The following is a 20,815-nucleotide window of genomic DNA, read 5'->3' on the forward strand; positions in this document are numbered from 1 at the left end:
GAGGATGTACGAGTTGCAGAAATCCAGGTTGGGAAGTTTATCAATTCGGTTGAACCCAAAGAGTCGCAGAAGGTCTTTGCTGCAATGCCATGGCTGGTTGTTGCAGAGCTGTCACCCAGCCAGCTGGCATGGTGACAGACCAAAGCACCGCAGATGAGTAAGGGAGTTTGTATGGACAGCTACGAGTTAATCCGTATTGGAAAAAATAGGTGTATAATAGTCATAATTATTGTGTGCACAGTATACCACACAGACAAATATTAGGTGGTTGTGGAGAAGTATACATAGCTAGAGGTATTCCAAAGAGCTTGGAGGAATTCGTGTGCACAATGGACAATGAGTAATGGAGTTCTTGGCGTACACGGCAACACCGCCTCTGGAACGGGGGCGAGGCCTGTCAACGAGTAACACAGAATAACCACAAGGAGAGAGCAACAGGAATCGGAAACATCCTGTGAGAGAAACGTTTCTGTTTAACATACAATGTTTGTAGCTGATGTAGTAACTTGAACTAAGGTCAAGGATATTAGAACGGAGACCACAAATATTGGTAGACCACACTTGATGAGGGAGAGGGAGCGGTGTTCTTGGTGTGTGGGGTTGGGTGCACCGAGTGCAAACTTGTGAGGATGTCAGATTTGAAACAGAAGTTGTGTTAAGAAGAAGGAAGGAAGAGGAAGAGGTGGGAGAGGTTCGTTACAAATCAAGCATGAGATATTTGTGAAGAGAAAAAAGGAGATTAATCTTTTATTAAATTAATGTCATTCAGAAGCATTTCAAGAAAAAGGCAAATTCATTATTTTCAGTAGCATTAAGAACAAATATGAAGAATAATGAAGGAAGTAATAATAAGAATGAGACGAATTTTTAAATGTAAATTTTTTTTTCGCTCTTTGAAAAGATTTGAGAAGAAGTGGAAGTATATAAAAGAAAAGGATGAGAGGAGGACACCCAGGATAAAAGACTGCATGACAGACCCGAGGCCTCGGTGCTATGTTACTGAGGCCAAGACAGACACACTCACAAATTTGACACGACAGAGTGGAGATAGACAAGGATAAGACACAGGAATTGATACAACGCAAGTGACAACACAGACGAAACAACAACGGAAGACAGGATTTGAAATCTTAGCTGTTGGCAAAGTTTTCAAAGAACAGGTAAAACCACGTCCACACAAAAATGGTGCCAATGTCACCAGCCTTGTCCCAATCCAGTGCAAATGCTGAGAGGTGCCATTGCATAGGTGATGCATGTTTGACGTATTCTCTTTTTCAAACTTCAAATTTTGTGGGCACCGGGTTTACATCTAGAGGTTTTTGTGGCACACCAGTTTGAAGGTGAGGGATGAATGCAGGAAGTTTCTGCATCCTCATGGGTGGGGGAGGATGGAAGTTTCAATACAACGCAGCACAGCAACATCCACAGAACCTGCATTTCGTGCAATATTGACTTATTTACAGAACATGACAATGGCTTCACACATCCAGCCTGTTCAGCCCCATTTCCAGAGACTCAATCCCATCAGAGCACTCACCAAAAACAAAAACCATGGATGGAATCAACAAAGTGCCGATTGATCCTTGAGCAAAACGATTCTTGCTTGACAGGGCAGTAACCTGCTTAGATCAACATTGGACTCCATCCGTAGTTCGACCTGTCCGCCGATGCAGACAGACACCAGCCTTCACGAGCAAGACTCGTTTCCCAACAAACCATCAGTCAATCATCCAAAGCAGTCATGAGGAAGCAAGATAACTTTATTAGAATAGGTTTGTAAAGGAAAGAAAGAATATTTCTTTGGCAAAGGATTGAAATTTTAACATCCTCGTGCATTTTACAAACACTGCAGTCGAGTTGGCGGAGACAGAGGTTCCATAGTAAAGTGAGGTTGGCAGGTACAGCCTGTTGCAGCAAGGATCAACAGTGGTATGACTGAGAAATGGCCAAAATTATCATAAAACACAAATAAAATAAAAAGGCAAGGCAAACGGAAGTACAAACAACTTGTACATAATTGGCAGCAATTCAAATGGGAAAATTATGGCAGGTTAGGAAAGCGCGGGCCAAGAAGGCCTCGACCATATCCTTCAGCCCTTTTGTTGATTTGTACTTATTGTGGACGCAAAACAGGGAAAGGAATAAAATTGCTGCCCGTCAACACCTTGCGGTCAAAAGCGATTATTACAATTGGAAGACAAAGCAGGTTCAGCCAAAAGAGGAGAAAAAAAAAATAAACCAAAAGAATCCTCAGAATCATTAAGAACCCCATGGCCTGTCGGACAAGGTGCATCGTTACAGAATTGTACAAACAAATTTCTGAACCAGACGGATTCCAACGCAATCGGTGGATTGCAACGGCCATTTGTGGAGATGTTCTCTCTCTCTCTGAGCCTGGATAACGATTTACATCCCTCTTCAAGAGAGTCAAGTTCAATACAATCGTTAAGGAAACAAAAACAAGTCACAAAACAGACCCTGATTCACCCCCCCCCCCCCACCCCCACCAAACCTCCCTCTAAATATCACAACGGCAAGCACAAATCAAATCATTCACACCATTCACCACATTTCATCGTAATGCAATAAAAATGCAAAGATTCGTCCAAGGAGTGTGCGGTTTTGTGGATTGCTTTCGCTCTCAAAAGGTGGAAAATAACAAAAACACATGGCACATGGAATCAACAAAATGACAGCAAACGGAAACTTCGGCACGTTCCAAGCCTCAGGTCAAATCTTGAGAAGTAAGAAGACCAATCGGTATGAGATCGACAATGCACTGTAAACAACCGACTTAAGAGGGAGGATCACACTTTGGAACAATTGACGTTCCGCCGTGCGGCCGGCGTGTCCGCTCGAGTTCCCAGTTCAGTGGAATAAACTTGTGATGTTGAGTCTGAAGCAAGGCCATAGTTAGTTATAACGTGATAGACTAATTAACGTCACTCTTATAAACATCCCTCGCCATAATACCTGCCCTCCGACATTAACGCATTAAAGCGCAAAGCAATCGTTTCTCTCACCATAGCAAAGCAATTGACGAACAAACAAACATTTTTCACTTCATTCAAACGTAGAGAGAAAAAAAGCGCATGTACAAAAAAAAGAAAGCATTATTGAGCTTCCACTCCCTGCACTACTCAATAATGCCCAACACAATAGATGAGGTAAAGCGAGATCGAGCGAAGCACAAACTTAAACGGTCACGCAATGTGTACAAATGATTCGCACTCGCCTGGCATACCGAGGTGAGTGCAATGAAGAAAAAGAAACACAATCTCCCACAACACCAGATGACAACAGAGCGAGGGAATGGGAACAAAAGGAAGGAAACCCTCAAAACTCCAAGAAGTGACAACAGCGTTAAACTGTATGGCTTTGGCAGCCTTTGAGTGCTATTGAGAGGCTGCATCTGAAAGACTAAGGTTTCAGATGTAAATGCTTGTTGCCAAGTTATCAAGAAGGAGATTAGGATTGGGGGGGGGGGGGGGGGGGGATTGCGGAAGGGCGAATTTACAAGGCAGACTATTACAATTAAGAGAAAAGCAAAACCCAAAGATAGCCCAAAAGAAAAACATTAGCACTTTTAGAACCCCATACCCATATTAATTGCCATATGCTACATCAGCGCTACAAAAACAGTGCAAATAAAACAAGAGGCCAAGATTAAATGTCGTAAATCTATGTAAATCAATTACATTCGATTAGGAAGAATGTCACGCAACTGAGCGAGAAAAAACGTGTGCGATTTGAAGCAATCTTATGCCGCACCCTCTGGGTTGGTTTTTCCTGTTGTTGTCGTTGTTTTAGCGGGTTTAAGTGCATATTTTTGGTTTCACAGTAACTCGGTAACTCCAAAGTGCACACACCGTGGTACTGTGTCTCAAACGGCAAAGAAACTAACTGACCTGAGATCAAGTATGGCCCGGCGATCCAACCTCATTTCACAAAGGCCATTCCATACGATAACCAACCTCTGGGCCAATCTGCTGGGCCATGTTGCTTGGCAACCCGAGGCGACGTTTTCGGGATGACGTTAATCATTCAGTCCGAACACAATCACAGGTTACTTTATGTGGCAAAGCAGCAGTGTTGGCCATGGCTTAATTTTTTTTAAAGGTTTTCTCGTCCACTTTATCCTGTACAGAGCACAAACGACAACGGCAGCATGCGGAGGGCAAAAAAAATCTACGTCGACAACTCCGGAGTAGTCGACCAACCCAAAAAAATGGCGTCGAACCTTCCATGGCAAACAATGCATGTGAAAACGACTCACATTCCGTGCTCAGCTGCCTCCAAATATCTTCCAAAAGAGTATTATGAAGAGATCACAAATCTGACAAAAGGAAGCCGTTAACCTTTCAGTGTAAATTGGCAAAAAAGAATCTTAAAATACTTGAACTGTATCTGCATGTTAACATAAATATTGTGACTCCAATCTCAGAAGACCACATGGAAATAAATGTTCAGATAAAGTAAGCTTTGACACAAAGGCCCGACTATGGCACCAAGGAACACAAAAATGGCAGAGATGCGCTCCCCACGCCAGGCATGAACAGGGCGGGCCTGGGAACGGGCCCGCCCCTCCTCATAATACCCCCTTCCCCAGCAACATATGAATCACAGGTACACTTTGCCGATTGTACACCATGGTGCGGACCGTGAGGCATTGTGAGGATGGATATCCTGCTCTCCTCGCTGATTGCAAAGCCGCACACAATTCATTTTGATAGATGTCTCCAAAGCTTGCAAGGCCCCTACCTGTCACGTCCAAAAAAACAAAATTATAATAATGATATCGATAATTGAGCAACGAGCCCAGGAACACACATACTTGAGTTACCACTCACAGTCGGAAGACAAAATCATTAGACCAGGAGTGCCGACAGCAGCAAGTGCCTGCTTCGAGAACGCTTATGGCTTTCATCCCCTGGGTTGCAACTCGATGATGCAAAATCATAGAAAGCAAAATATAAAGATCATGTTCGTAGAAATAAGCATCTCATCACTGGTTCCAGTTACGAAATAAATCTTATCATGCAGAGACACGAATGGCAAGGCCTTTGTGCAGGCCAGGAAACTATAAACAAGAGGGGAGGGACAGTACATGATGTTCTGGATAGAACCTACTACTTTCTCCGCCGCCTCTTCTCAGAGCTCGGCCGAGCTTGGCTTCGTGAAACAACAGTCTCAAGGCACTCCTTCACACCAGCAAGATTGAGAAGGTATCCAGCAGCTTCTTTCAGCTCCTCATCATCCTCCTCAGTTGCCACAGCCGCCACAGCAGCTGCTGCTGCCACTGCCTTGTTAGACCTCCAGTACCCCACACGCTTTCTCTTTGTCTGTCCCTTGCAAGATTTTCTATTGTCTGTCCCTTGCTCTGCAGATGCGTTTCTTCGTCGACCAACCTTCCTGGTTGTTCGAGAGCTGACCATCGTGGTGATTTTCCGTGCCATGTTTCCTTTAGCTGTTGGCGCTCTGCCTTTATCATCTTGAGATTTTCCTGTGTAGCATTCAGCACGAGTATTCTCTACTTGCTGGGTACTCTTCAAGGAGAGGTCAAAAGGCTCGTCATTTTGAGAGGAGGTGGAGGATATAGAATGGGAGGTGTGAGAAGAGTGGGAGGAACATGACCGTTGGGAAGAAGAACCTGACACAAGAGATTGAAAGCCACGAGCTTGCACCTCCTGGCCCTGTTCTGACATGCCGTAGTTGTGGTCTTCATTAGGATCGTTGCTTACGAGTGGTGATCCGCAAGAGCATTCACTGTCATGCCTCACGTGTCGCCTTTTCGTACCATCCCTGTAAAATTGCAGAGAGAACGTCAAGTTCTGAATTAGAAAGTGAGAGAGCAAGTTATTCATTGCAATTATGCAATTCACTAGGAAAATTGAATTCAAGATTGTACGAAATCAAGCCTCAATTCTCAGCGAGTAAAGGTTTTTTGTTTTTTTTCTCTACAAAAACAAAATAATTCATAAACCACTTATTCATGACAAACAGTTTCACTTTCACATATACTTTTCTATGCTAACGTAAGCCAACACCTCAAAATGTCCATAAAATAATCAATAATCAAGAATAAGAGAAATTAATTTAAATAATACAAATTTTCCCTCCCAATCTGAAGCTGATGCCCCTACCTGCAATTGGAGCAGTCCAACCTTTGGGCTATTTATAGCATGTGCATAGCACACAACAATGCATACAGTACATGTGCTTTGTCTATGTGGAAATTGTGCACAGTGCATCGCCAAATTGTGAACAATCAAAAATCATGATTAACATGTTTCTTTTGGAACCGAGCAAAATATTAAATGAGATTATCTTAGAATTTATTTAATTTTTTTTTTTTCATCATACATTTTGAAGCAAAAGAGCAGTGTACTTTAAATTTGGCACAGTTCTCTTTTTGGCCTATCAAATGTGTTACGGATTCGTCACTTCCGTCTTTGTGGTTGTCATCCACTTGAAGCATTTTTAGTTTCATGTACTATTGTTGTTACAGTTTGAGTGTGAAATGGACATAACTGTCTTCAAAGGTAAAAAATAATGTCTCAGAAGGAAAACGAGATGGGTGAGGGAGAAAAACGGAAGAAGAAGAAGAAGAGGCGGGCGAGCGGATCGAGTGAGATCGGGAAAGGAAGGCCTATCTGCTTTGAGAGGTCGAGCGGACGCTGGTGGACATTGGTCACGAGCGAATATTAGTTTCCCCGGGAAAGGGATTCCTGTGACAGTGCCGTTATTGCTTGGATAATAAACCTCCGTGACTGGTTTTGCTTTTGGTTGCGAAAGTGAATCATCACTGGAGAGCAGGTACGCCTCCATTACGGGACCGTCCGCCATTTCACCTCGCACCAGCCCTTCGCCTGGTTCTCGTGTGTGTCGTGGATTTCGCTTGGGAACTCGCGGTTCTTCGCGGTTCTCCGCTTGGGAGCCGCTGATCGTTCATGTCAGCGTCATTGTCTGGTGAACCGAAGAGGTGAATTCCCAGTCGCCTTTTGGGTGAACTTTTACCGGACGGACGTCGGCCCGCCACCTCACCAAGCGGCTCTTCTGCAGCGTCGACTGTTAGCCGTTCTGGGTTCAGGTCTCAGTACGACCTTTTCTTGTGATCGCGAGAGCCAAGGGGATCGACTTCGGCCTGGTATCGTGACACAGTGATTTTGGGGGATGTTACCGATTGCTCACGTGGGAATACCGTGAGTTAATTATTCAGGAAATTGGTGGTACCATCATATAAATTATATGGTGTTTGCTGTGCAAGTAAGGTTTTCTTGTACGTGCGTTACTTGTTATTATTGTGTGGTTTTAATACAATACTTGGTTTTTGTAACAACTGATTGATGTGGTTTCACCATTGGTCATTGGCACACATAATAGCACATCTTTCTGCCGTGACTCCTTTCGGGGCTCGGAGGTACACCGTGGCCGGGGTTTGGGGAGGAGCACGTAACAAATGTCCTGAACTATAAAGAACGAGATCCAGTACCTAACTTTGTTTTGATAATTTTTTTTCTGATGAGGTAAAGATAATTTTACAAAATGTTGAATGTATTTTTTTAATATGGTACCTCTATACATGCTGGTTAGTTCATATTTAGGTCTTTTAAATACATACATCTATCTATAATTCCAGTAATCTCTGTGTGTGTGTGTGTGTGTGTGTGTGTGTGTGTGTGTGTGTGTGTGTGTGTGTTTGTCTGTGACCGCTGTTTCTCGACAACCACGGGTCCGATCTAATTGAAACTTGCCAGGTATATTGCTGGGGACCCGAGGATGTGCCTTTTCAAGGTTTGAAATTAATCGGACAAGTGGTTCCCAAGGTATGGTCACCGTACTCGCAAGCCGTTCGCTTTGGCTTTGCGAATGGACCAAACCATTTCATGTAAATAGAGGGGGGGGATTGTCACCGTACTCGCAAGCCGTTCGCTTTGGCTTTGCGAATGGACCAAACCATTTCATGTAAATAGAGGGGGGGGGGGGGGGGAATTGTCACCGTACTCGCAAGCCGTTCGCTTTGGCTTTGCGAATGGACCAAACCATTTCATGTAAATAGAGGGGGGGGGGGGGATTGTCACCGTACTCGCAAGCCGTTCGCTTTGGCTTTGCGAATGGACCAAACCATTTCATGTAAATAGAGGGGGGGGGATATAATTTTAGATATATATATAGTACGGGCACGCCCTAGTTTATCTATAATACCAGTAATCTCTGTGTGTATGTGTGTTTGTCTGTGACCGCTGTTTCTCGACAACCACGGGTCCGATATACTTGAAACTTGCCAGGTATATTGCTGGGGACCCGAGGATGTGCCTTTTCAAGGTTTGAAATTAATCGGACAAGTGGTTCCCAAGGTATGGTCACCGTACTCGCAAGCCGTTCGCTTTGGCTTTGCGAATGGACCAAACCATTTCATGTAAATAGAGGGGGGGGATTGTCACCGTACTCGCAAGCCGTTCGCTTTGGCTTTGCGAATGGACCAAACCATTTCATGTAAATAGAGGGGGGGGGGTTCTGTGGTCGTTACTGCCACGTGGTTTCAAAGTTGTTTTTTTTGTTGTTGTTTGCACGCATGTTTTTTTGCACCCACGTACGGGCACGCCCTAGTACTCTAAATCTGAACAAATTTAAATATTGCTTCAAAAGTTAGGACTAAAACTAGGAAATTGTGAGCCATGTGATATGACAAAGATAACTAGAACAGCACTCAGTATAGAGCATACCTCCCTCCACCTGGTTGGCCATATCACTCAATGGTGAAGAATCACTGAAAAAATTATACGAGCTGGATCCGGATCCGGATCTTCTTTCTTGTCACAGACACAACTGGTCCATCAAGTTTCGTCCAAATCCGTCCACAACTTTTGAGATATCCTGCTATGTACAGTATAATTTTTGGCCCAATCTCCCAATGATGAAGAATCACTTAAAAAATTAAATAATCATCATATCCGAATCCATATTCAGATCTTCACCAAAATCTAATCTAATCGTTCTTGTCAGACGGCACCCAACCTCTCCACCAAGTTTCGTCCAAATCCGTCCACAACTATTTGAGATATCCTGCTTAAAAAATAAATAAATTTGTATACAGAATCGAGGCTCGTGTAAGAGCTAACACATTGAACATGAAAACATGCAAAGACACATAGAACATACAATGAAGGGAGCGGGAGACGAGAGGGGTAGAGAGAGGGAGGCACACAAGCACAACAGTAGAGAACAGGGACGTCGGTAGATCTGTGGGAGGGAGAGGGCTGGGGGAGGGGTGAGGGGTACACGGTTTAAAGCAAATGAAACGCTATCTATCGTTTTTGGCCCTATCTCCCAATGGTGAAGAATCACCTAAAAAATTCCAGTGCCGAATCCGGATCTTCACCAAATACTAATCATTTTGTCCTTGTCGCATATGCTACATCTCTGCCAAATTTCATCCGAATCCGTCCACAACTTTGAGATATTTTGTTCACAAACGGACAGAATAACCGACAAACAGACAGATATGGGTGAAAACATAACCTCCATCCACCTTTGGTGGCAGAGGTAATAAGAGAGAAAAATAAAAGTTTGAAAGCAAATAAGAAAATTTTCGATTATATTTCCCTCCTGTATATTTATGTAACAAGTCACTCGTACCCAGAAGAGCACGAATTACAATTATCCTCGGATGGCTGCACACATTATAAAGAGGGTGAAATTATAGGAAAATGCGGATTCCAATCCAACACCTCGAAAGGAAAAGAGAGAGAGGGCCAAGGAAGTTAAAAAACTAACTCGACACGTGATCCTGGCCGTCGCTAATTGGGCGCATACAGCGCGCGAGACATCTGGATATGATGGAGATGTAATTACATCATTACGAAATATCTGTCCTACAATTATAACCCCTCCATCCTTTCAGCCTATCATGGACGATCTCCGGTATTACAGAATGCATAATAACCTCGTCTGTTCGAAGATTGACAAAACAATTAGAAAATATATTTAGTTACCCAGCCAGCAGTCCCATAATTACGAATACAGATTTGTTTACAGTGTGGAGGTGATTAGTAATTACAAAAAACGTTAAACCGGATGGAAAGAGTTTGTAAATATCGAAACTTACCACTGAGTTTAAAATGTAAAGCGTGGTTCTGAAAGTTACGTCTTGTCTTGTGATCTCATGAGTCCGTTGTATTATAGATTATACACAATACAACCAAATGGAGCATGAAAATGTGCTTTGAGGGTGTCATTTGGCACCCCATCCACTTTATGCCCAAGGCGGTCGCCCTGGCCACCCTGCCATCACTACGCCTATGTATATACAGTATATACTGTGTCTTCAGAAAGTATTCACACCCCTGGACGTCATTCACATTTTGTTGTTACAACCTGAATTTAAAATGGATTTAATTGAGATTTTTTTGTCACTGATCTACACATACCGGTAATACCCCATAATGTCAAAGTGGCAATTTTTAAAAAAGTTTCACAAAATAATTAAAAAATGAAACACAGAAATATCTAATTTAAATAAGTATTCAACATCCTGAGTCAATTTTTTGAATCAATGAATTTTGAATCAATCAATCAATCAATCAAAAATTTCCTCCTATACAAGGGGAAAGGTGACCCTCTGGACTGTGGCTCATATCGAGGGATAAAGTTATTGGAGCATGAAATGAAGGTATTGGAAAGGGTGTTGGAGAGGAGGATAAGGAAGAAAGTGAAGATTGACGACATGCAGTTTGGATTTATGCCAGGAAGAGGAACGACAGACGCGCTTTTTATTGTGAGGCAGTTGCAGGAGAAGTACATGGAGAAGAGGAAGAAGTTGTTTCTTGGGTTTGTTGATCTGGAGAAAGCATTCGATAGGGTTCCACGCGAAGTATTGACATGGGCATTGAGGAAGTTAGAAGTGGAGGAATGGTTGATCAGAGTAGTGATGGCAATGTACAAAAGAGCACGCACAGCTGTAAGGACGAAGGACGGCAACAGTGGTGAGTTTGAGGTGAAGGTGGGAGTGCATCAGGGGTCGGTACTAAGTCCACTACTATTTGTAGCCGTGATGGAGGTGCTGGCTCGGAACGTAAAGGAGGGTTTACCGTGGGAGTTGTTGTATGCAGATGATCTGGTGTTGATTGCAGAATGTATGGATGGACTGAAGGAGAAGATGAACAAGTGGAAGGAATGTATGGAGACAAAAGGTCTGAAGGGGAATATCGGAAAAACGAAGGTGATGGCAAGTGGTAAAGCATGTGGTGAGGTGGAAAGAACTGGGAACTGGCCGTGTGCTGTGTGCAGGAAGGGTGTCGGAGTGAATTCCATTCAATGTACAATGTGCGCTGAGTGGGTTCATCAAAAATACAGTGGTTTGAGAGGGTCATTAACCGGTGTGGCAGCTACATTCAAGTGTAAGGTGTGCACAGAGGGAGCTGCAGATGGAGGACATGTTGAGTTGGATCTTGGAGACGGCGTGAAGCTGGAAGATGTGAAAACATTTTATTACCTCGGAGACATGCTGAATGGAGAAGGTGGATCAGACTCGGCAACGGTTGCTGGAGTGAGATGTGCATGGAAGAAGTTTCGGGAACTGAGTGGCATGCTGACGAGGAGAGGAGTGTCGTTGAAGCTGAAGGGAAAGGTGTATGCTGCATGTGTGAGAAGTGTTATGATTTATGGGAGCGAGACATGGGTAATGAACGTAGAGCAGCAACGAAGGCTGGAAACGGTGGAAATGCGAATGGTTCGGTGGATGTGTGGAGTATCGCTGAGAGAGAGGAAGACAAATGATGAATTGTGAAAGATGATGGGAATAGAGCCTGTGATTGATGCTGTGAAGAGAAACAGTTTGAGATGGTTTGGTCATGTGTTGAGGAAGGATGAAAGTGACTGGTTGAGAAGAGTGATGGAAATGAATGTAGAAGGAAGTAGAGGACGGGGAAGACCGAGAAAGACTTTGCTAAAGATGGTCGAAGAAGAAATGCGGGCAAGGGGGTTAACAAAGGGAGATGCAGAAAATAGGGCAAAATGGAGAAGATTGTCATGGGGACCGCAAGGCTAACCCCCGCTCTTGCAGGGAAATGAATGAATGAATGAATGATCATTTTAAGGCCATTTTCCCCGCTAGAGCAGGAGTTAGCCTTACGGTCCCCATGACAATCATGGCTCCCTGTTTGAGGCAATGTTTTTTTTATGGCCAGATGCCCTTCCTGACGCCAACCCTTGGTCGCCTCTTACGATGTGCAGGGATACGGTGTACCTATTCTAAACCGGGGTACACACCGGGATCATTCATCCCAGCAAGCTGGTACTCAATTTGCCGACCTCGGAAGGATGACAGGCTGAGTCAACCCCCCAGGTGTTAATTCAGCGATCGATCGGGATTCGAACCCAGGATCCTAGGATCCCAAGCCGGCACCCTAACCGCTAAGCCAACACCAGGGATTCTTGCAGGGAAAATGGCCTTAAAATGCCTGTTGTTGTTTGTGGTCAACCTTTAGAGGCCATTATTCCCCGCAGAGCAGGGTTGGCCTTTTTTGTTACCCTGAAACAATACTTCATAGAAAAGTCTTTGGCAGCAATTACAACTTCGAGTCTTCTTGGTTATGTCTGTATCAGCTTTGCACATCTGGAATTGTGGAGTTTCTCCCATTCTTCCTTGCAGATTTACTCAAGCTTTGTCAAGTTGAATAAGGAGTGTTGGTTGGTGCACAGCAATCTTCAAGTCTTTCCACAGATTCTTAATGGAATTCAAGTCTGGACTTTGGGTGGGACAGTCACGGACTTTCACATTCTTGTCCTGAAGCCATTCCAGTGTTTTTTAGTTGTATCCTAGGGGTCATTGTCCTGTTGGAACATAAATCTTAACCACAGTCCAAGGTCTTTTGCACTCCGAAGCAGGTTCTCCTCAATGATTTGCCTGTATTTGGCTCCATTCATTGTTCACTCTAGCCTGGTGTTGGCTTAGCGGTTAGGGTGCCGGCTTGGGATCCTAGGATCCTGGGTTCGAATCCCGGTCGATCGCTGAATTAACGCCAAGTTGACTCAGCCTGTCATCCTTCTGAGGTCGGCAAATTGAGTACCAGCTTGCTGGGATGAATGATCCCGGTGTGTACCCCGGTTTAGAATAGGTACACCGTATCCCTATCGAAGAGCGTGACCAAGGGTTGGCGTCAGGAAGGGCATCCGGCCATAAAAACATTGCCTCAAACAGGGAACCATGATTGTCATGGGGCCCGCAAGGCTAACCCCCGCTCTAGCGGGGAAAATGGCCTTAAAACGATCATTCATTCATTGTTCACTATATCCTTACAAGTCTCCCAGTCTCTGAAAAGCATCCCCATAGCATGATGCTGCCACCATCATGCTTCACAGTAGAGATGGTGTTCTTTGGGTGATGTGATGTGTTGGGTTTGTGCCAAACGTAAAGTTTTGCATTTAGGCCAAAAGGTTTAGTCAGACCACAAAACCTTTTGCATTTAGGCCAAAAGGTTTAGTCAGACCACAAAACCTTTTGCAACATGGCTTCAGAATCTCCAGTGTTTTTTTTGCATAACTCAAACGGGACTCAAGGTGGGCATCTTTGAGTAATGGCTTCCTTTTTTCCACCTTACCGTACAGGCCAGACTTGTGGAGTGCTTGGGATATTGTTGTCACACGCACACAGTGACCAGTCTTTGCCAAAAAGGCCTGTAGCTTTTTCAAAGTTGCCATTGACCTCTTGGTGGCCTCGTAGTGAAAATGTATCATGTGCTGTATTGTATCAAAGTTGAAACCAGGTGTGATGCTCACTTAAACCGCTGAGAGGCGTCTATAAGACCTCGGACGTCCGCGACTCGGGGCCACTCCTGCGACATTATACTATGACATGTAGACTTGAATGGTACGTACTCGCACATATTCTAGGCTTGCTTGCATTGACTAATATAATCGATCCTTCCTATTTGATGCCAAGATCCTGATATATATATATGGCATGATCGTATTTTACAGGATGATGCCAGAGATCTGATTGATATTAAACCTACCTATGGGACAAAGTTGTGGACTTGGTTCATTTTCACAACACTTAATATCAATCAAGATCTGCGGAAATGGCAGGACACTGGCCGGGTGATCCCAGATCCCAGATGAGCGTTTCCCGACTTTCTCCACGCTCCGCGATGCCCACCTCGGAGAAGAATGCCCAGCGGAGGATCCGTCGAGCTAGCTCCAGCCACGGAGCTCCGACTACTCTCGCTGCCAGTCTGCCACGAAGGGACCGGATGCATCGGAACCACGCAAGCATTTTGTTCCGGAACCGCGTCGTCAAAGCACGACTCCAGCAAGACGCCTGGAGAACGATGCTACTGGGAAACGTCCTGCGGCTGAAACCCCGTCGGGTCGACGGACGTGCTTGGAGCCGAAGGTACGAGTCTAGCCTCGGTTGCGGGAAACGCTAACGGCTTCGTCTCTTAGATTTGCGTGCCTCGGATTTTCTTAGATGAGATTTCCACGCGAGTGTTCACGACTCCCATGTCTGTCATGCCTCACTCGGCCGGCCTACCCGACCGATCGCTGCTCGTCGGAATCACCTCCTACGCGAAGCCGCACGCTGCACCCATCGCGGGCACTACTCTGAGAGGCCGGCGATTCCGATCGCTGCTCGTCGGAATCACCTCCTACGCGCGAATCACGCGCGCTGCACCCATTGCGGGCACTACTCTGAGAGGCCGGCGATTCTGATCGCTGCTCGTCGGAATCACCTCCTACGTGCGAATCGCGCGCGCTGCACCCATCGCGGGCACTACTCTGTGAGGCCGGCGATTCCGATCGCTGCTCGTCGGAATCACCTCCTACGTGTGAATCGCGCGCGCTGCACCCATCGCGGGCACTACTCTGTGAGGCCGGCGATTCCGATCGCTGCTCGTCGGAATCACCTCCTACGCACGAATCACGTGCGCTGCACCCATCGCGGGATGGAACCCCTCTTACGCACGAATCGCGTGCACTGCACCATTGCTGGATGGAATCCCTTCTATGCATGACGCGCACGCTGCACCATCGCTGGTCGGAATCCCACCTACGCGTGGCTACTCAACGAGGCCGGCGAACTCCGCTGCCCGGAGTCGCCTCAACGCGTGAGGCTCGTCTGGCACCACTCGAGGACTCGCCACAGCACGGATGTTCGGCTTGTCAGCGCCGTCATCTCTGTCCCGATTAACGGACAGGCAGCGAGCCTCGTCTGGCAGCAATTTCTAAGGACGTTGAGCGGGATCTTCATAGACTTTCACGGCACTCGGGCACTGCAAGGGAATGTCGTATCAAGCTAGATGATCATATACCATAGCACGATGTATTCAGATGACGAGATGATCATATACCATAGCACGATGTATTCTGATGATCGCCTACATGGCGATGGGTCTCGCCCACCATCCTCTTTGCTCGGGTGATAGCGGAATGGCTACCGCACTGTTAACGCTATTCCCCGCATCTAACTCCGGACAAACACGGCCCAAAGGCTATCAAACGAGACGCTACTTCAGGACGTGCAATTTATCGCCCACTCGCCCACTCGCCTCAGCGTGCCGCGCTGGATCGACAGGCCGAGTTCGACTCTCGGTTTCCCTCGACAGGACGCGCGACTAAAGTGTCGGTGCGCCACTTTACTCCATGCGGGGATACCGCTCAGCTGGAACTCCGCTCGGGGAATCCGAGGACGGGGCGAATCGCCGTCAAACCCGCCCGAACCAATTGATGACGTCACCGACTAATCACTCGTTTGCCCTACGGCGTCATTAACGTACTTGCGTGCGTGCTTCACGCACTCTCGTCATCGGGGTTCGTTTACTCAAATTTCCATGTACCTTGGTAACCTCCACAGAAAGCGAAAATACTCAACCTGACCGCCCCAGCACATGCGTGCGTGTCATAACGCGGCGCTACCTCGAGGTCGCGTGCCCGTGCCGTCTAGCACTCAACGGGGACTCATGCCGTTATTCGCTGAGACCATAGGCCTTCGGGGCGTCTAGCACTCAACGGGGACTCATGCCGTTATTCGCTGAGACCATAGGCCTTCGGGGCATCTAACACTCAACGGGGACTCATGCCGTTATTCGCTGAGACCATAGGCCTTCGGGGCGTCTAGCACTCACGTGACTCGTGCCGTTATTCGCTGAGACCATAGGCCTTCGGGGCGTCTAGCACTCACGGGACTCATGCCGTTATTCGATAGGACCATGGTGCATTTGGGAGTACACGGTGACCTCATTGGGAGTACTCGCTCGGTGACCCCGTGAAATGGTAACATTGAGCGTGGCGCCCGACTCCCTCGTCTCCTGAGCAGGCCACGGAGTCACCGTCCCCGCCTGATCGCCCTTGACTCTTGGGTTGTTATTTCTAGGACAGAGCTCTTGGCTCGTTTCCACGCCACGTTTCGAGACTGCGAGACGCCTCGCCCGGCCGCTGCCTGTTTCCATTTCCCTCTGACCCAGACTGTGAAGGTCGCTCGACTTCGGTATGCAGAGCGCTGCTGCAATCTCGGAGGGGGGGGGGGGGGAAATGGATGAGTGTGGGGGTGAGATGAGAACATTCTCTCGGGTTTGTCGATAGGAAATCCGTGGATGGACAATCCATCCGGGGCATCTATGGATGGACAATCCATCCGGGACATCTATGGATGGACACTCCATCCGGGGCATGGATGGATAGGAAATCCGTGGATGGACAATCCATCCGGGACATCTATGGATGGCCAATCCATCCAGGGCATGGATGGACGATCCATCCGGGGCATTGCGGTACTCCATGGTGTCGGTGCATGGAGCGATCCAGCAAGATCTGAGCCATTCAATGGAAGCATTGAATGGATGGATGGTTGGCGAATCCGGTTTAGCCGATCTTCTTCGTTCCGCCGAGCTTTACCTCTAAGTAAGATACCGGAAGGACGCTTTAGGTTCGGGTACACGTGACATCGCATGCCATGCGTGTTCGTCCGGGGTAATCTCGAGATATGCCGGGGTAATCTCGTTCGCTGCTCGAGATATGCTGTCTGCAGGACGGGACGCGATATGCCGTCTGCGTTTCGAGGTGAACGGAGGCCTCGGAGGAGTATGCATCGCGGAGGGTCTGCGCGTTTTGCACGACACCCCAGGATTAGTGTCGACTCGACCGTTCGCCGGGGCTCTCGCGACTGTGCTGGATGTGCGGAACTCACGCCACGTTTTACCTGACTGGAATCCGAACGCCCTCCGAAGGCGACTCATACATCGACAAGCTCCTGCTTTGACTCAGCAAATAATGCACGTGACGCGAGCGCCATCGGACAGCAGCTCGTACAAACTACACGCTCTTGCTTCAGCACATGAACGTACAGTTGGCTGCGATTCTTCTCGCGTGACACGAGCGCCCTCTGACGGCAGCTCGTACGGACTACAAGCTCCTGACGCTCCTGCTAACCATGTTTTACAACCCTCAACCCTGACATGGACCTAACATGGATCAACCATGATCCTTAGGGAGCCTAGTCAGGTACAGGCCGACGTGGAGGCTTACTGTAATGCGCTGTTTACTCATCTTACACATCTTACACATCTTACACATCGGCACGTCTTACTGTAATGTGCTGCATTGCGACAAATGGCAATTCGCTCTTCGACAAGGTACACATTATCCAATCTAGCTACTGTGCCGACGACCCTGCCAGCAGGGGACTCCGGGCTTGGGGACGTTGTACCCGGTAGTTTCCGGACCCGTGCTGGCAGGGTAATTCGCCACCCTGACCGCTACGGATGGACCGACTGACATGGAATGACATCCCCAATCAATTACTGCTGACGCACGCTTGCTTCCTGCCTAGCGGCAGTGTAGTTCTAACGGCGGGGAGAATGTAGTGAAAATGTATCATGTGCTGCATTGTATCAAAGTTGAACCCAGGTGTGATGCTCACTTAAACCGCTGAGAGGCGTCTATAAGACCTCGGACGTCCGCGACTCGGGGCCACTCCTGCGACATTATACTATAATATAGTACTCACTATATTATAGTAACACTATAGGAACCTATAGTAATTATAGTAACACTTCCTATAGTAACACTATAGGAACACTCACTCACCACAGGCAGGTTGGTGGTCTTTCCGTCTTCTACCGACTCCTCTCTGGCCTTGCCCCCCCAGCTCTCTCTGGGCTCTGTCCCGCAAATATTCCTACAGGTCGCACAAGATCTGCCTGCAACCCTCTTATGGTTAAACTGCCAAAATCAAGACTCTCTGCTCACCTTCACTCCTTCATTCCTCTTTTCTCCTGCCTCTGGAACAAACTCCCTCACTCTCTTCAATCCCACTCCACCCTCCAGGTCTTTAAAACAGCTGTTCACCACCATCTCTTATCTTCCCCCATCCAAAACCTTGATCTTTTCTATCCCCGATAATTTCACCCCAATTCCACTTTTTGAAATACCAACTTCTGTCCTGGAAGTCCTTGGTGTCCTTGTGTTTTATACTTCTCCCATCCCCCCCCCCCCCTTCCCATGCCTCCTCCCCCCAAGCCCTCTCCCTCCCACACATCTCCCTGCTCTTAAATGTTGTGTGCTCTCAATTGTTTGCGTGCTTCCCATTCTCTTGTCTTCCGCTCCCTCTTTTTATATATTTTGTTTGTCTGGTTGATTTGTTTGTGAAGTAAATGTCAGCTCTTTCACAAGCCTCGATTCAGTATACAAAAAAAAAAAAAAAAAAAAAACTATGACATGTAGACTTGAATGGTACGTACTCGCACATATTCTAGGCTTGCTTGCAGTGACTAATATAATAATCGATCCTTCCTATTTGATGCCAAGATCCTGATATATATATTGCATGATCGTATTTTACAGGATGATGCCAGAGATCTGATTGATATTAAACCTACCTATGGGACAAAGTTGTGGACTTGGTTCATTTTCACAACAGGCCTCTCTGATCAGTATCCTCTTTGCTTGGTCATCTAGATTGGAGGAACGACCTGATCTAGGCAGTGTCTTAGTGGTACCATACATCCGACACGTCTTAATGATTGTCTTGACTGTGCTCCAAGGGATATTCAAGGCCTTTGAAATATTTTTATGCTCATCCTCTGATCTGTGCCTTTCCACAACTTTATCCCAGAGGTCTTTTGAAAGCTCCTTGGTGCTCATGGTCGAGGCTTTGTTGTGAAATGCACTACCCAGTAGAGGAAACCTATAGGATCAGCTGATTTTATTCTGAAATAATCCGAATCACTCCAATTTAACACAGGTGGAAGCCAATTCATTGGTGTGTAATTTTGAACGTGATGGGGTGTAGACTTTCTATAGGCACTGTCTACTTTTCTGATATTCTCCCCCCTTTTCCTTTCCCCCTGTCCTGCCGGACCTTCCCTTTTGCCTCTATCCTCCCTTGTGGCCCCCACCACCCTCTTGCATCCCAAGCCCAAATCTTTCCCAAAAAGGAAAACACAATACGGCTATACAGACATTCAATAATCTGCTCCTCTGTCCTGGCCATGATGTCTGTGATTGTGATTGCAAACTTCTTTTGCAAAAAATAGGGACCAAGACTGTTGTCACTTTCATAAGCAATTCAGCCCTTTGTTCTCCCCCCCCCCCCCCCCCCAACCCCAACCCCTTCCACTCTTCTGCTTTTCTGAGCTGTTCTCTGAACCAGACACAATTCTCCATGGCCTCTCCGTTTCCCTGCCCTTTCCTTTCCTCCACCATCCACCATCCACCTCTACTACCCTCTCCAACTCCCATCTCTGTACATCCCATACACTCCATCATTTTGTAGGGTATACAACATCAGAGAGTTTCAGACTAGTTCTAAGATCTCTCTATCCAGGAAACCTCTTTACCTCTTGATATTATTTGTCCAGCATGGGATGATCAGGACGAGTGTTTAACTCTCTGGTCACTTAAATCTTAAGGGCCAAGTCTTAAGGGATGGTGGGGGAGGGAAGGGGTGAGAAGGATTCAATGGGTGTGAAATCCCATAGTACATTTCAAGGTGTACTCTAAGCACAATTTAACTGCCTTAGAGAATTGTTTTTATAATTTTGATGCAGTCGGGTTAATTTTTTTTTTAATACAGGTGCCATGACACTTCAGTGAGCAATACCCCATGACAATCATGGTTCCCTGTTTGAGGCAATGTTTTACGGCCGGATGCCCTTCCTGCCGCCAACCCTTTTTGTCGCCTTTTTACGACAAGCAGGGAATTACCAGTGAACTGGTACTCAATTAGCCGACCTCGGAAGGATGACAGGCTGAGTCAACCCCCATGGCGTTAATTCAGCGATCGACCGGGATTCAAACCCAGGATCCTTGGATCCTAAGCTGGCACCCTAGCCGCTAGCCCAACACCAGGGGGATCAATGAATTGAGTCAAAATTAAGATTGGACTTAGGGAGGAAGGTAATAAGAAAAGTGTTTCTGGCAGAACATGCAAATTGGAGGGGCAGAAATTGGGTGTAGAGGTGAGAGAGCAGGAGGAAAAACACGAGCATTGAGCTGGTTAAAAAAAACAAAAAAAAACAACAAAAAAAACAAGAGTTGACTGAAAAGGTTAACAAACTTAATATTTCTCATAAGTTAAGGCATTACCTGGTCATATGGACTGGGAATGGTTTGAGCAGGCCCCATGCACCATGTTGCTGAATGTGAGAATCTGTAGGAACGAGATTGCAATTATCCACTTAAGTCACAATACACATTTACAATGTTGCCTACAACTAAAAGCACACAACAACCCAACCAAGACCTTTTGCATCGAAATGCACACCATTCCTCAGAGGTTATCACTGATCACAAATCTAAAACAGGTAATTAGTTACAT

At 46.5% G+C, this 20,815-nt stretch overlaps 1 protein-coding gene across 5 annotated transcripts in view; it reads right to left on the minus strand.

Annotated features, from left to right (window-relative positions):
* Window positions 1–1,742: 1,742 nt before the first annotated feature.
* The window catches only part of FOXN3 (forkhead box N3), a 183,109-nt gene continuing 164,036 nt past the window's right edge, over window positions 1,743–20,815 (minus strand). For 3 of the 5 annotated variants that reach the window (XM_078784938.1, XM_078784939.1, XM_078784940.1), the window contains 2 exons: window positions 20,584–20,647; window positions 4,993–5,802 (listed from right to left, as the gene is read on the minus strand). In XM_078784938.1, coding sequence (XP_078641064.1) covers window positions 5,130–5,802; window positions 20,584–20,647 — 737 coding nt within the window. In that variant the 3' untranslated portion in view covers window positions 4,993–5,129. Of the gene's footprint in view, window positions 4,762–4,992; window positions 5,803–20,583; window positions 20,648–20,815 lie in introns of those variants that run through there. The other 2 variants (XM_078784937.1, XM_078784936.1) reach the window with 2 other exon arrangements.

This window comes from Myxine glutinosa, chromosome 9, assembly GCF_964187855.1.
Source record: "Myxine glutinosa chromosome 9, kmMyxGlut1.1, whole genome shotgun sequence".
Taxonomy (NCBI): Eukaryota; Metazoa; Chordata; class Myxini; order Myxiniformes; family Myxinidae; genus Myxine; species Myxine glutinosa.